Source organism: Monodon monoceros, unplaced genomic scaffold, assembly GCF_005190385.1.
Source record: "Monodon monoceros isolate NGI ecotype Baffin Bay Population unplaced genomic scaffold, NGI_Narwhal_1 Super_Scaffold_20, whole genome shotgun sequence".
Classification (NCBI taxonomy): Eukaryota; Metazoa; Chordata; class Mammalia; order Artiodactyla; family Monodontidae; genus Monodon; species Monodon monoceros.
In genome coordinates this window covers 42,074,217-42,089,660 of record NW_021703777.1, presented here as the reverse complement: position 1 = coordinate 42,089,660, position 15,444 = coordinate 42,074,217, and the positions used below count along the sequence as shown (strand labels likewise).

General features: G+C 35.8%; 1 protein-coding gene across 3 annotated transcripts in view; it reads left to right on the top strand.

The window, feature by feature from the left end:
• The window catches only part of CFAP299 (cilia and flagella associated protein 299), a 613,297-nt gene that overhangs the window by 237,440 nt on the left and 360,413 nt on the right, over positions 1-15,444 (top strand). For 2 of the 3 annotated variants that reach the window (XM_029235809.1, XM_029235808.1), the window contains exon 3: positions 848-938. In XM_029235809.1, the coding sequence (XP_029091642.1) occupies positions 848-938 (91 nt within the window). The remainder of the gene's footprint in view (positions 1-847; positions 939-15,444) is intronic. The other variant, XM_029235810.1, reaches the window with a different exon arrangement.

Genomic DNA, 15,444 nt, shown 5'->3' with positions numbered 1-15,444 from the left:
GCTTCCCCCCTCCGCCACCCGCAGTCTCCGCCCGTGAAGGGGCTTCCTAGTGTGTGGAAACATTTCCTCCTTCACAGCTCCCTCCCACTGGTGCAGGTCCCGTCCCTATCCTTTTGTCTCTGTTTATTCTTTTTTTCTTTTGCCCTACCCAGGTACGTGGAGAGTTTCTTGCCTTTTGGGAGGTCTGAGGTCTTCTGTCAGCGTTCAGTAGGTTTTCTGTAGGAGTTGTTCCACGTGTAGATGTATTTCCGGTGTATCTGTGGGGAGGAAGGTGATCTCCGTGTCTTACTCTTCCGCCATCTTCCCCTCGTCTCTCTAATGCTTTCTTTTATCTAGCAAAGATAACCTAGTTTCCTGTCTTGCCTTGATTATCTCCACTCATAAAACTAAAACAGTGCTCTGTTCCAGTAACTGAATTGGCTTAAGTGGCTAATATTTTTGTTTTCTTATTTTAAATTAATAAATTGTACTTAAATTACAGGCAATTTAAAATTATTTTTTGTAGTGAGGGGAATAAATATATTGAGTTTTCATGGCATGATAAAAAGAATAATATGGGCACATAAATGGAATTAACTGTATCTGGTGTCAGTATTGATATTATTTATAAACTTGATTCCAATTATTTGTAAATAAAGACTGTATAACTGTTTGAAATTAAATTGAAGTATCTAATAGATTATAATAATTGTGTATGGTTTATAATGATTTTGTATAATGTGTATATATAGTTTTAGTGTTAAAGGGATTGTCACTTGGAATAAACAAGCATTGTTTTTTGTACCCAGAGTATTTTCAACATATTTGTTTATCTAATATATTATAACTGAAGACCTGCTTTTTATAGGACATTAACAAGTGCTGGTAAAGACCTGCATGATAATTTTCTGAAGGCTCTGGCAGTGAGAGAAGAAGACAATCGCAGTGGAATAGTGAGCGTGAGTACATTTCATTCAAAGGCTAAAAATGTATACCTTAAAGGCACAGTTACTATATAATATATAGTTAGTTAATATAACTTTTACTACTGTCTCTGAAAGGTAATTCATGAGGGATGTAATATAGCTCTTTATTATTTATATATTATAAGAATATATGTAGAAAAAAATTTATTCCAATTTACATCTGTAGAAGTAGCCAAATAGTGAAAAATATTAGTAGTGTTCTGTGTATCTGTTGTGGGGAAAATGTCTGTATTTGGCAGACTGGTTGTCATCTCCAACTCTGTGCTACTCCTATGTTGAAACTTCATGCTTCTTTTCAACCCAAGCTCCTACTACACTTCTCCAAATCATGTCATCCACTCATCCCCAATGTTTTCCCCCACCTACCCGATTTGTGCTACCCCTATAGTCGTCCTATCATCCTATCTGAGGAGGTGTGATAGAAACCACATAATGGAGAGATATGATTTTGAATCATACAAGGAGAGCATGCTCTTGCTTTATTAAAATATGTGCTAGATCAAATATTTAAAATTGCTAATATTATGAATATTTGCTTTCATGCTTGCTAATATAATATTGGTGATAACAGTCTTCTCTAAGTCTCAAAATGTTCCAAGTTAAGGGTAAAAATAGACAAATATTCATGCTGAAACTGTAATAGTGAATTACAGAAAAATAATCAGAAGTAGTACAATGAAAAATTTAGAGCAACAGAAAAATATGTTATAAGGATGTCTATTTTTACCAAAGTTTTCTCAATAAAAAAATTGGCATTTTTCTCACTATCATGTCCCTTGAAAATTTCACATGCAGATAAAATCCTCAGTGTTCTTCAGAAAGAAAAAAAAATCATGCCTTCGTTAGAGAATTGTATAGAATGATTCTGGACTTGAAAGCAGGGAAAGTTTCTTGGTGGAAGTGGGCTGAGTGAGGTTGGAAATATGGGTGGGGACTAGACTTAGTCAGTCACAACAGAAAAGTTTGGAATTTATCTGATCATTAATAGAAGGAGAAGATAGAAAGGTAGGAAGAAAGGCAGAAAAATGTGGTGACATAGGAATCCATGGTAAGGACTTTCAAGAAGGAACAAACGATCATCAGTGATCAAGCAGGATAAGAACTGAAAAAGGATCTGTTGTATTTGGGAACATGCACATTTAAAAGAAAAAAAAATTGACAAGAACAAATTTCATTCATAGGAAGGATAGAAATAAGGTTTCTTAGGGTTGAAAAACAAAATGGCCCATGGTTAAACAGTAGCATCAACAAACACAAACAGCTTTAGGGACGCTAGGCCCATGTTTTTTTTACTGCAATGGTGTACTTCCTCTCAAAAATGTCTTTTTAACCTTTCTATCCTATTGGTATTTCCTTTAACAATGAATGATGGCATCATCCACTCATTTACCCAGATCAGATGTCAGTTATAATAAACTTTCTTTTTTTAAAGTCTTTATTGAATTTGTTACAATATTGCTTCTGTTTTTTATGTCTTGGTTTTTTGGCCACGAGGCATGTGGGATCTAGCTCCCTGACTAGGGATCGAACCTGCACCCCCTGCATTGGAGGTGAAGTGTTAACCACTGGCCTGCCGGGGAAGTCCCATAATAAACTCTTTATTCTCTTTCACCCATGTTGAATGAGCCACTAAGTTCTTCTAAATGTGTCAAACCGCTTCACTTTTCACCATCTCAAATACCATTTATCTAGATTCAAACACCCATCATATCTTAAATATATTACTGTAACAGCCTCCTAAATGACACACCTGTGTATTTTTTTGGCCAACTCCCATCCATTTTCCAATCACTCAACATATATTTCTTGTGTACCTGCTCAAGTCTGGAACTGTTTTAGTCGCTGGGACACTGGGACACTGCAGAATCTATGACCTTAAACTGTTTATATTTTAGAGAGGGAGATAAAAAATTAGTAAACAAAATAAAAATGGAACAATTAATTTCAGCTCTGGATAGGTGCTATGAAGAACATGGAATTAGAATATGGAATATAGAGAGATTGAATAGATAGTGGTTGGTTGCTTTATCTACTGTATACAGGAAAAATTACTTTAAGGAGGTGACATCTGTTGAGACTTGAATGAAATGAGGAAGATAGCCATGGAATTTGAAGGGTGAGATACCCCAAAGAGATAAATATTTGAGAGGGAGAAATATCCCAAGAAGAAGGAACATGTATTAAAATCTGCGATAACAGCAATCATGGCATATTCAAGAGATGGTAAGAAGACCAGAATGGCTGGAAGGCAGCTATTGAAGGGAATTAGAAAATCAGATGAGATCAGAGAGGAGGTCAGCAGCCAGATCATGTAGGTTTTAAGGAATTTTGATTTTATCCTTTTTTAATTTTTATATTTATTCTTTTATTATTGTGATAGAAATTTGATGGACAGATGATCTTTAGCAGAGAAGTGACCCGATCTGGTTTACACTTTAGAAAGATTGATCTCATTGTTGCTGTGTGGGGTAGAAGAATGTGGTAAAGAAGTGTAGAGCCAGAAGCAAGGAGATAAGTTAGGGAGCTCTTGTAATCAACCAGCAAGAGATGAAACTCTCAAAACATCATGGTTGTAGTTGAGATGGAGGGAAGTTACTGAATTGTGTCTATGTTTTGGAGGCAAAGCAGACAGGACTCACTGATGGATTGGATGTGGAATATTAAAAAGAGGAAATTAGGATGATTTCTAAGTTTTTAGTTTGAACAGGTGGGGATGATGGTGGCACTTACTGTGACAGGGAAACTTGTTTCAGGAATCAATAATGAAATAGCTTTGTTTGGGCTATATTAATTTTGTGATGCCTATTAAATATCCAAGTGGAGAAGTTGATTGGTTACTTACATATATTGGTTTGGAACTTGGGAGAAGTTTTGACTAGGATATAAATCTGAAAGCTATCAACATCTAAATGGTATGTAAAGTCATGGGCTTGCAAAAGTTTACCAGGCAGAGAGTGCGGGTAGAAAGAGTGAGGTTCTATGACAGATTTTTAGGACACTCCAACATTTAGATGTCTGAAATGTGTGAAAGAACTAGCTTAGGAACCTGAGAAGTAACAGGTAGGAGAAAAATCAGGTGAGAGCCATGCTATAGACATGGGAAAAGAAAAAATTTCAAAGGCAGGAATGCTCACCATATCAAATGCTGCTGAGAGGTTAAATAAGATGATCTATTAGTTTCTCATGGCTGCCATAACAAGTTATCACAAACTGAGTGGCTTGAAACAAAAGAAATTTGTTCTCTCACAGTTCTTCTGGAGGCCAGAAATCTGAAGTCAAGGTGTCAGCAGAACCGTTCTGAAGCGTCTAGGGGAAACTCTATTCCATGCCTTTCCCTTAGCTTCTGGTGTGTCTGAGAGTCATTGGTGTTCTTTGGTTTGTAGAGACATCACTCTAACCTCTGCCTCCATCATCACATGGCATTCTCCTTATGTATCTGTATCTCTGTCTTCTTTTCTTATAAAGGCACCAGTCATTGGATTAGCACCCCCTCCCCTGGTTGAATACGACTTAATATTAATTCCATTACACCTACAAAGAGCCTATTTCCAAATAAGGTTATTTTCACAGGTACCAAGTGTTAAGAGCTCAACATATCTTTTGGAGAGGGGGTGGGGGGGGACATACAAATGATGAAAAGTTTGCTATTGTTTTTGGCTAAGTAAGTATCATTGAGTATGTTGATGAGGGCTGCTTCAGTGGAGGGCTGTGGTTAAATGTCTCGTTGGAGTATGTATAGAAAAGAAGAAAGTGTGTAAGTGAAGATAAGGAGGTCAACTGTTTTTGAGGATTTTTGCAGTGAAGTCTAACATAGATCTTGAATGACAGCTGGTACAGGGCTGGGGGTCTAGGAAGTTTGTTTTAAGATGGATAATATTAACCAAGTTTATGTTAACGGGAATGACCCAGTAGAGAGAGGGATGTTGATGGCACAGTGAACAAAGGGGATCTTTCCTGGGATTCAGAGCACCAGGAAAGGGTTTGTCTTTGAGAGGGGCAGAAGCCACTAGCAGGAGGGAAGAAAGAGTATATAGGCACATCTGCCAAATAGGTTGATGGATTTAGATTTGGGAAGATGAGATAGCTCTGCTGTGAGTTTATCTATTTTTTTTTCTACATTGCTGCTCCAAATAACCTTTAATTACATCGTTATGGTTTTTTTCCCCTTAGAAAATATCATAAATTTAACTTTTTTTAAGTCATTTAATGTTGGGTAGGTTGTCATTGATTTGGAAACAAGTGTCTTTTTTAGATTTATAGCTTGCTTGCTGACTTTGAAAATAACATATGGTCATTTATTTGGGCCTTTGAATTTGTGATACTATTATAATCAGCAGACTACATATCATTGTATCAAGGGTGGCATTTAAGGCTTAATTTTGTATGTCCTAGTCTTGTCTTAATGAAGACTCCAAATAGTTTTAGAGCAAACAATTTACAACAGAATACAATATATTTTAGAAAGATCTAATTATTAGGATCATGGGCTTACTTTAAAATCCATTTACTAACTGGATATGCTTTTTTAAAAGTAGTCCTATAAAATATACAATATTCATGAGATTTGAATCTATATTAATTTACTGTCAGCAGAAATTACATGTGAATTTTATGAGGTCTGAACTCTCTGAGGGAAATGACTATTTCCTGAGCATTGAGATTTCTCTACATAATGTGTAGGGTCAAAATAAATGGAGAACTTCAACCCAGAGGCAGATTTGCTACTCTTTTTGTTTCATCTTATTGAAAGTACATACGAGAAAAAATTATGTTAGAGTTTTAGAACTGACGTAGTTGACTTGACCTGCATGGCCTAATAAGGTTTGAAGGCTAATTTCATAGCAATTTTCCTAGGTAATTTTCTTTAAATGTAGCTAGGAAGTTAGAAGAAGATTAGATTTACTTTCCCACACTCATAACTTTTTATTTTATTTTTAAGTTTGGTGATCCCAGGTTTCAAATGCTATTTAGTGTAATTGGATCTTGTTCTGAGTGTCCTCTTTCTCCCTCTGGTCAACTAATTGCAAATGTGATTTATTAGTTTTCTCCACTTAGGCTTTGAATTTACTCTGCTATAGAGCCTGGAGCTTAGGAAAACAGCACTCCTCTCTGCCCCCTCATCTCCAGGGGCCTCCACCCTAATATTTTCAGTGTGCAAGTTATAGGATTATTTGCTTATTATATACATTTATACCATTCCCACAAAGCTGCTGCTTGGGTGTGTAGTCTTGGGCTATGCCCTGGGAGAGAATAGGGTTTTATGAAAATTAGAAATTTATATAGCTGCTATTTAAAGAATAAAAATTCCTGCAAATGTACTTCCTTTAAAGCTTTCAGTGGCTCAGTGGGTCAGATGTTCTAGGTATAGATATTGTTTAGATAAGTCCGTTTTTAAGAAGCTTGTAGTAAGCCAGAGGTAACTCAATTTAATTCAAGAATTAGTATTATTTCATGATTGCCTCTGAATTTTGTATATAATATATACAAAATAATGTGTATGTATAATATATGAATATGTATATTTACACATATATACACACATATACAAGCACTATATATAAGCATATATATATATGTATGTATAAGCACACATTTCTTTTTTTACATCTTTTCCAAAATACTCTGTTTTAAATTACTATGATGCTCCATGCATTTTGTTTAGACAAAACATTGAGCCTTATGTGTAATTCATGCACAAAAATGTTTGAAAGGATTAATTGTGTAGTACTTCAAATGACAGCTACAATAAGTATTTTTTCCTAGTAATATAACTATTTAATTTTATTTTAAATGTGAGCTATTCATGTAAGAAAACATTTCTACCTCATGACTCATGTATTTCAGATTTAAAACTTTTTAAAAGACTAAAATGACTAACCATTTTCTTCTCATTAGTAAGCAGATTTATTGTTTCCTGGGAAAGTGTAGTTTTCTTATTGCTTATGCTATGAAGTGTTTAACACTGCCACCACAATGACCCATTTATTAAGTGTATGTTTATAACAAGTGCTTGGAAAAGCACGTTAAACAGGTCTGGTTCTAGATATCCAGAAACTCAGATCAGAGGCAAATCATAGTGATGCTAGTGGACTTTAAGAAATTCACAGAGAACTGAACACATTGTGTGAACATATGAGATAGTGAAAAATGCATTTTCTCAGAAAAATCAGTGGAAATGTTAAATAATTAAATATTTAAATGAGAGTGGGATTAAAGGGAAATTTTTTTTTTACAATTTCCAGAAATGTCTTAATAGAAAGGGTTGAATTACAGAGGATGCTTGAATGAAGATGTTACATCCTGAGGGCATTTCATGTTCATGATAGAGACTAAGGAAAATATTTGAGGCCAAGATGTGATGATTGTATAAAGAAAAGACTAGATAGACAACAGAGTGAAGAGGTAAAATGAGTTCTTCTGAGACAGTAGTATCCAATTTCTTTCTAAACTGCTCTGAGTTTTTTATATAGTTGATTAATCTTTTTTTCTCTCCTATCTTGGTGTCTGTGACATGATTATCTTATAGTTTTCCAACTTTCTTCTGATTTTGATCTCAGTCTCTTTCTTAGGCTGACCACCATATACCTCCATTTGACCTGCATCTCTTCCACTATACACATTTTCCCTTGGTGAATCACCCAGACCCATGAACTCACTAACTGTATGCTTCTTGCTACAGAGGCTTAGCTCTTTGTTGTCCATCTATTTATTAATTTATTCACTTATTTAGTAAATGGTGATAACTGGTTCTGTGCAAGGCATTGTATGAGCTTCTGGGGATACAGTGGATGGAAAGTGCCTTACAGAGCTTAGAGTTGCTTGGAAAAGACAGTGTATGATCAAGTAAACATACAGATAAAGCAAAATTGCAACTTTGATAAGTGCTATGAATGAAAAACACAAAAAGTTCTGATTGCGTTTAAGTAGGTTGAGAGATGATATGATCAGAGTTTTAGACAAAAAATATCAGTGTGCTATCAATATAGAGAATAATTTATAGAAAGCATAAAGCAGATGCTTTATTTTTTGCAATGCCATAAATGCATTGTAAGATCTGATAAGAGAAGATGAGATGGTAGCCTGGACCAGGAAGATGATAGGGAAGATAAAGAAGATTTGAGAGTTATTTAGAAGGTAAAGTGGGTAGGAATTGGTGACAGTTAGGATATGGCTAAGGAGGGAGCTGAGGCAAAGGGAGTGGCCATGGATAATTGGCCTTCACAGCTGGATAGTAGGTGCTGCTACTCTTTGAGACATGGGGCAGTGAAAGATGGGGAATGGGGTACAGAGCTCATGGGTCTGATTTTGGACATACTGAGTTTGAGTTGTCTTTGACGAAAGAAGTTGTTGAGATGTTAAGTAGAGAGCTGGAGAAGAAGATCTAAACTCTATTCCAATGTTTATCTCCACATTGCTATACCTCAGATACTTACATTTAATCTATAGCTAAATCAAATTTCTGTTCCTCTTCTATTCCTCAGTTATCACACCCAGTTGGTGACCAAACTGGTCAACTCTACCTTGTAAATATGTCTCAAATAAATGTGGGAGATGTGGCAAGAAAGCCAAAGTGGTGGGTGACAGCCAGCTCGGAGGGCTCTGTTGTGCTGTGCTCAGTAGCGTGGGTAATGCCCTGAAGATGATGGCTGTCCATGAAAGAATTTAGACAAATGGTCCATGTGATCCAATGTGTATTTTAAGAGTACATCGGGGACAGGATGTAAGGAAAAGCACGTGTCTGTAGAGATAGGAGATGAGATATGAGACAGGGAGATCAACTGAGAGGCCACTGTAACATTTCAGATAGATAATAAAAGGCTGGGATAAAGAAATGACAGAATGAGTGGTGGGAAAGGATGGATTTGTGTAATTCAGGAGATAACTTTGTTTTTTTGATAAGGAAATGGTGAGAGGAAGTTTTGAATACTGTTTATGCATTTCTGTTTGGGAGATTCAATGGAGCATATAAACAGCTGATGATAATTTTATTTATGGGAAGAGAAGTGTGATCCTGGCTTTAGAGGATTTAGTGTAGTTCAGTGGCTAAGAGCATAGAACTTGCAGTAGACAGTAGCTAGTCTAAAGTTCCAGATTTACTATTTACCCAGTAGTACAAATTTCTAAAGGACTATGCTACTTTTCCCTAAACCACAATGTCCTGCTCTGTAATGTAGAGATTAAAAGGGTACCCTCATCTTAATAATGATTGAGTATTGAAAAGAAAATAAAGGTTAAACATTTGGCACACTGCATGATACGTGACAAGTATTTAATAATGTGGACCAGTCCCTCCCATGAGGAAACTTGCTCAAGCCTCTTAGATAGCCTCATCCACCAGAGGGCAGACAGCAGAAGCAAGAAGAACTACAATCCTGCAGCCTGTGGAAAAAAACCCCACATTCACAGAAAGATAGACAAGATGAAAAGGCAGAAGGCTATGTCCCAGATAAAGGAACAAGATGAAAACCCAGAAAAACAACTAAATGAAGTGGAGATAGGCAACCTTCCAGAAAAAGTATTCAGAATACTGATAGTGAAGATGATCCAGGACCTCAGAAAAAGAATGGAAGCAAAGATTGAAAAGATGCAAGAAATGTTTAACAAACACCTAGAAGAATTAAAGAACAAACAAACAGGGATGACAAAACAGTAACTGAAATGAAAAATACACTAGAAGGAATCAATAGCAGAACTGAGGCAGAAGAACGGATAAGTGACCTGGAAGACAGAATGGTGGAATTCACAGCTGCAGAACACAATAAAGAAAAAAGAATGAAAAGAAATGAAGACAGCCTAAGAGACCTCTGGGACAACATTAAACACAACAACATTCACATTAAAGGAGTCCCAGAAGGAGAAGAGAGAGAGAAAGGACCCAAGAGAATATTTGAAGAGATTATAGTAGAAAATTTCCCTAACATGGGAAAGGAAATAGCTACCCAAGACTAGGAAGGGCAGAGAGTTCCAGGCAGGGTAAATCAAGGAGAAACACACTGAGACACATAGTAATCAAATTGACAAAAATTAAAGACAAAGAAAAATTATTGAAAACAACAAGGGAAAGATGACAAATAATGCACAAGGGAATTCCCTTAAGGTTAACAGCTGATTTCTCAGCGGAAACTCTAAAAGCCAGAAGGAAGAGGCATGACATATTTAAAGTGATGAAAGGGAAGAACCTACAACCAAGATTACTTTACCCGGCAAGGATCTCATTCAGATTCGATGGAGAAATCAAAAGCTTTACAGACAAGCAAAAGCTAAGAGAATTCAGCACCACAAAACCAGCTCTACAACAAATGCTAAAGGAACTTCTCTAAGTGGGAAACACAAGAGAAGGAAAAGACCTACAAAAACAAACCCAAAACAATTAAAAAAATGGTAATAGGAACATACATATCAACAATTACCTTAAACATGAATAAATGCTCTAACCAAAAGACACAAACTCGCTGAATGAATACAAAAACAAGACCCATATATATGCTGTCTATAAGAGACCCACTTCAGACCTAGGGAAACACAGAGACTGAAAGTGAGGTGATGGAAAAAGATATTCCATGCAAATGCAAATCAAAAGAAAGATAGAGTAGCAATACTCATATCAGATAAAATAGACTCTAAAATAAAGAATGTTACAAGAGACAAGGAAGGACACTACATAATGATCAAGGGATCAATCCAAGAAGAAGATATGACAATTATAAATGTATATCCACCCAACATAGGAGCACCTCATACATAAGGCAACTGCTAACAGTTATAAAAGAGGAAATCAACAGTAGCACAATAATAGTGGGGGACTTTAACACCTCACTTACACCAATGGACAGATCATCCAAGCAAAAAATTAATAAGGAAACACAAGCTTTAAATGACACAATAGACCAGATAGATTTAATTGATATTTATAGGACATTCCATCCCAAAACAGCAGATTACGCTTTCTTCTCAAGTGCGCACGGAGCATTCTCCAGGATAGATCACATTTCGGGTCACAAATCAAGCCTCAGTAAATTTAAGAAAATTGAAATCATATCAAGCATCTTTTCTGACCACAACGCTATGAGATTAGAAATGAATTACAGGGGAAAAAACATAAAAAACACAAACACATGGAGGCTAAACAATACGTTACTAAATAACCAAGAGATCACTGAAGAAATCGAAGAGGAAATCAAAAAATACCTAGAGACAAATGACATTGAAAACACAATGATCCAAAATCTATGGGATGCAGCAAAAGCAGTTCTAAGAGGGAAGTTTGTATCAATACAATCTTACCTCAAGAAACAAGAGAAATCTCAAACAATCTAACCTTACACCTAAAGGAACTAGAGAAAGAAGAACAAACAAAACCAAAAGGTAGTAGAAGGAAAGAAATAATAAAGATCAGAACAGAAATAAATGAAATAGAAACAAAGAAAACAATAGCAAAGATCAATAAATCTAAAAGCTTGTTCTTTGGGCAGATAAACAAAATTGATAAACCATTAGCCAGACTCATCAAGAAAAAGAGGGAGAAGACTCAAAGCAATCAAATTAGAAATGAAAAAGGAGGAGTTACAACAGACTCCACAGAAATACAACGCATCCAAAGAGACTACTACAAGCAACTCTATGCCAATAAAAATGACAACCTGGAAGAAATGGACAAATTCTTAGAAAGGTATAACCTTCCAAGACTGAACCAGGAAGAAATAGAAAATATGCAAAGGCCAATAACAAGTAATTAAATTGAAACTATGATTAAAAATCTTCCAACAAACAGAAGTCCAGGACCAGATGGCTTCACAGGCAAATTCTATCAAACATTTAGAGAAGAGCTAACACCTATCCTTCTCAAACTCTTCCAAAAAATTGCAGAGGAAAGAACACTCCCAAACTCATTCTCTGAGGCCACCGTCACCCTGATACCAAAACCAGACAAAGATACAACAAAAAAAGAGAGAAAATTACAGACCAATATCACTGATGAATATAGATGCAAAAATCCTCAACAAAATACTAGCAAACGGAATCCAACAACACATTAAAAGGATCATACACCATGATCAAGTGGGATTTATTCCAGGGATGCAAGGATTCTTCAATATACGCAAATCAATCAATGTGATACACCATATTAACAAATTGAAGAAGAAAAGCCCTATGATCATCTCAATAGATGCAGAAAAAGCTTTTGACAAAATTCAGTACCCATTTATGATAAAAACCCTCCAGAAAGTGGGCATAGAGGGAACCTACCTCAACATAATAAAGGCCATATACAACAAACCCACAGCAAACATCATTCTCAATGGTGAAAAACTGAAAGCATTTCCGCTAAGATAAGGAACAAGAAAAGGATGTCCACTCTCACCACTATTATTCAACATAGTTTTGGATGTCTTAGCCATGGCAATCAGAGAAGAAAAATAAAGGAATACAAATTGGAAAAGAAGAAGTAAAACTTTCACTGTTTGCAGATGACATGATACTATACATAGAGAATCCTAAAGTTGCCACCAGAAAACTACTAGTGCTAATCAATGAATCTGGTAAAGTAGCAGTATACAAAATTAATGCACAGAAATCTCTTGCATTCCTATACACTAATGATGAAAAATCTGAAAGAGAAATTAAGGAAACAGTTCCTTTTACCATTGCAACAAAAAGAATAAAATACCTAGGAATAAACCTACCTAGGGAGACAAAAGACCTGTATGCAGAAAACTATAAGACACTGATGAAAGAAATTAAAGATGATAGCAACAGATGGAGAGATATACTATGTTCTTGGATTGGAAGAATCAATATTGTGAAAATGATTATACTACCCAAAGCAATCTACAGATTCAATGCAATCCCTATCAAATTACCAATGGCTTTTTTTACGGAACTAGAACATAAAATCTTAAAATTTTTATGGAGACACAAAAACCCCAAATAGCCACATCTGTCTTGAGGGAAAAAAACGGAGCTGGAGGAATCAGACTCCCTAACTTCAGAGTACACTACAAAGTTACAGTAATCAAGACAATATAGTACTGGCACAAAGACAGAGATATAGATCAATGGAACAGGATAGAAAGCCTAGAGATAAACCCACGCACCTATGGTCAGCTAATCTATGACAAAGGAGGCAGGGATATACAATGGAAAAAAGCGAGTCTCTTCAATAAGTGGTGATGGGAAAACTGAACAGCTCCATGTAAAAGAATGAAATTAGAACACTCCCTAACACCATACACAAAAATAAACTCAAAATGGACTAGAGACCTCAATATAAGACTGGACACTATAAAACTCTTAGAGGAATACATAGGAAGAACACTCTTTGACATAAATCATAGCAAGATCTTTTTTGATCCACCTCCTAGAGTAATGGAAATAAAAGCAAAAATAAACAAATGGGACCTACTGAAACTTAAAAACTTTGCAAAGCAAAGGAAACTACAAGCAAGAAGAAAAGACATCCCTCAGACTGGGAAAAAATATTTGCAAACGAATCAATGGAGAAAGGATTAATCTCCAAAATATATAAACATCTCATGTAGCTCAATATTAAAAAAACAAACAACCCAATCAAAAAATGGGCAGAAGACCTAAATAGATATTTCTCAAACGAAGACATACAGATGGCCAAGAAGCATGTGAAAAGCTGCTCAACATCACTAATTATTAGAGAAATGCAAATCAAAACTACAATGAGATATCACCTCATTCCAGTTAGAATGGGAATCATCAGAAAATCTACAAACAACAAATGCTGGAGAGGGTGTGGAGAAAAGGGAACCCTCTTGCACTGTTGGTGGGAATGTAAATTGATACAGCCACTATGAAGAACAGTATGGAGGTTCCTTAAAAAACTAAAAATAGAATTACCCTATGACCCAGCAACCCCACTACTGGGCATATACCCAGAGAAAACCATAATCCAAAAAGACACATGCACCCCAATGTTCATTGCAGCACTATTTACAATAGCCAGGTCATGGAAGCAACCTAAATGCCCATTGACAGACGAATGGATAAAGAAGATGTGGTACATATATACAATGGAATATTATTCAGCCATAAAAAGCACGAAATTGTGTCATTTGTAGAGACGTGGATGAATCTTGAGACTGTCATACAGAGTGAAGTAAGTCAGAAAGAGAAAAACAAATAGTGTATATTAACACATATATGGGGAACCTAGAAAAATGGTACCGATGAACCGGTTTGCATGGCACAAATTGAGACACAGATGTAGAGAACAAACGTAGGGACACCAAGCAGGGGGGAAAGTGGCGGGGGTGGAGGTGGTGTGATGAACTGGAAGATTGAGATTGACATGTATACACTGATATGTGTAAAATGGATGACAAATAAGAACCTGCTGTATAAAAAAATAAATTAAATAAAAATAAATAATGTGATTTCTGCAGTAAAAGAAAATGTAGCATTGCTAGAGCTAAAATTGTAAATAAAATAAAAATTGTAGAAAGTATGCAGTACTTTTGTTTATAGTTTTTAAGGTAAGCATTGAATAGTTTTTAATCCTTTTTTAGAAAAAATCGTGGAAAGGGTTCCTTGAGACCATAGATACTAATAGATTTTATTAGCGATCTAAAGATTGTTAGTCATTGGCAAGATATTATAGCAATCAGAGTATTTTTAAAAAGACTTTATGTTATGGATTTTTTTTAATGTTATAGGAAACCATATAGGAAACCACAGTTCACTTCATTAGTTTTCTGTTCTGTGCAAACCACATTGCTCTTTGCCATAATATTTGCTGTTTTCCAAAGACTAAAAAGACACAGGCCTTCCCTACAGGGTTTCTAGTGTGATAGGGTTACATAACTCTTTTAAGTAGCTAAGTGGCAGGGTGGGGGCGGGTGAGGGGAGTTGTTATTTTTCAGGTGGTAGTAAACAAAGAATCCTGCATTTATTGATTCCACAAAAACAAAAATAAAAAGTCCCTTCCTAATCAGAGACTGATGAAGATTGAAATGAAGGGTCACAGCTGTTATGGGTTGGGAAAATAGAACCTGTTGACACTTATTTTCCCACTGAATGTTGACTGTGTAAACAGTTACATGGCTGACTAGTTTGGGCTTTGAAGTATGCATTATTGAAGCTGGTATAAAAGCACTGCTTACAGGTTTTCCTTCAGAGTCATTCAAAGAAACTACTGTACGTGGGGCAGGAAAACCTATGAATTAGGCAGTTCCTAATATACCCATTTCCTGTGTTGAAATCTCTATGAAACATAAGATTGCGTTGTATATGACCAGTAACATTGTGCTGACATGGTCTTTTCCCTCCTTGCTGTTTTCCAACTTATATAAAATGTTCCCTTTCAAGAAAATGAAGGTATTATACAGATGTTTATTTCCTTTTTAATTGAATCCATGCTTGCCCACTAATAAACCCTATGGAAATTATATGACTCATACAATCTTACCTTCATTTTAAACAAATTACATCAATGTTTGGAAAATAGAATGCA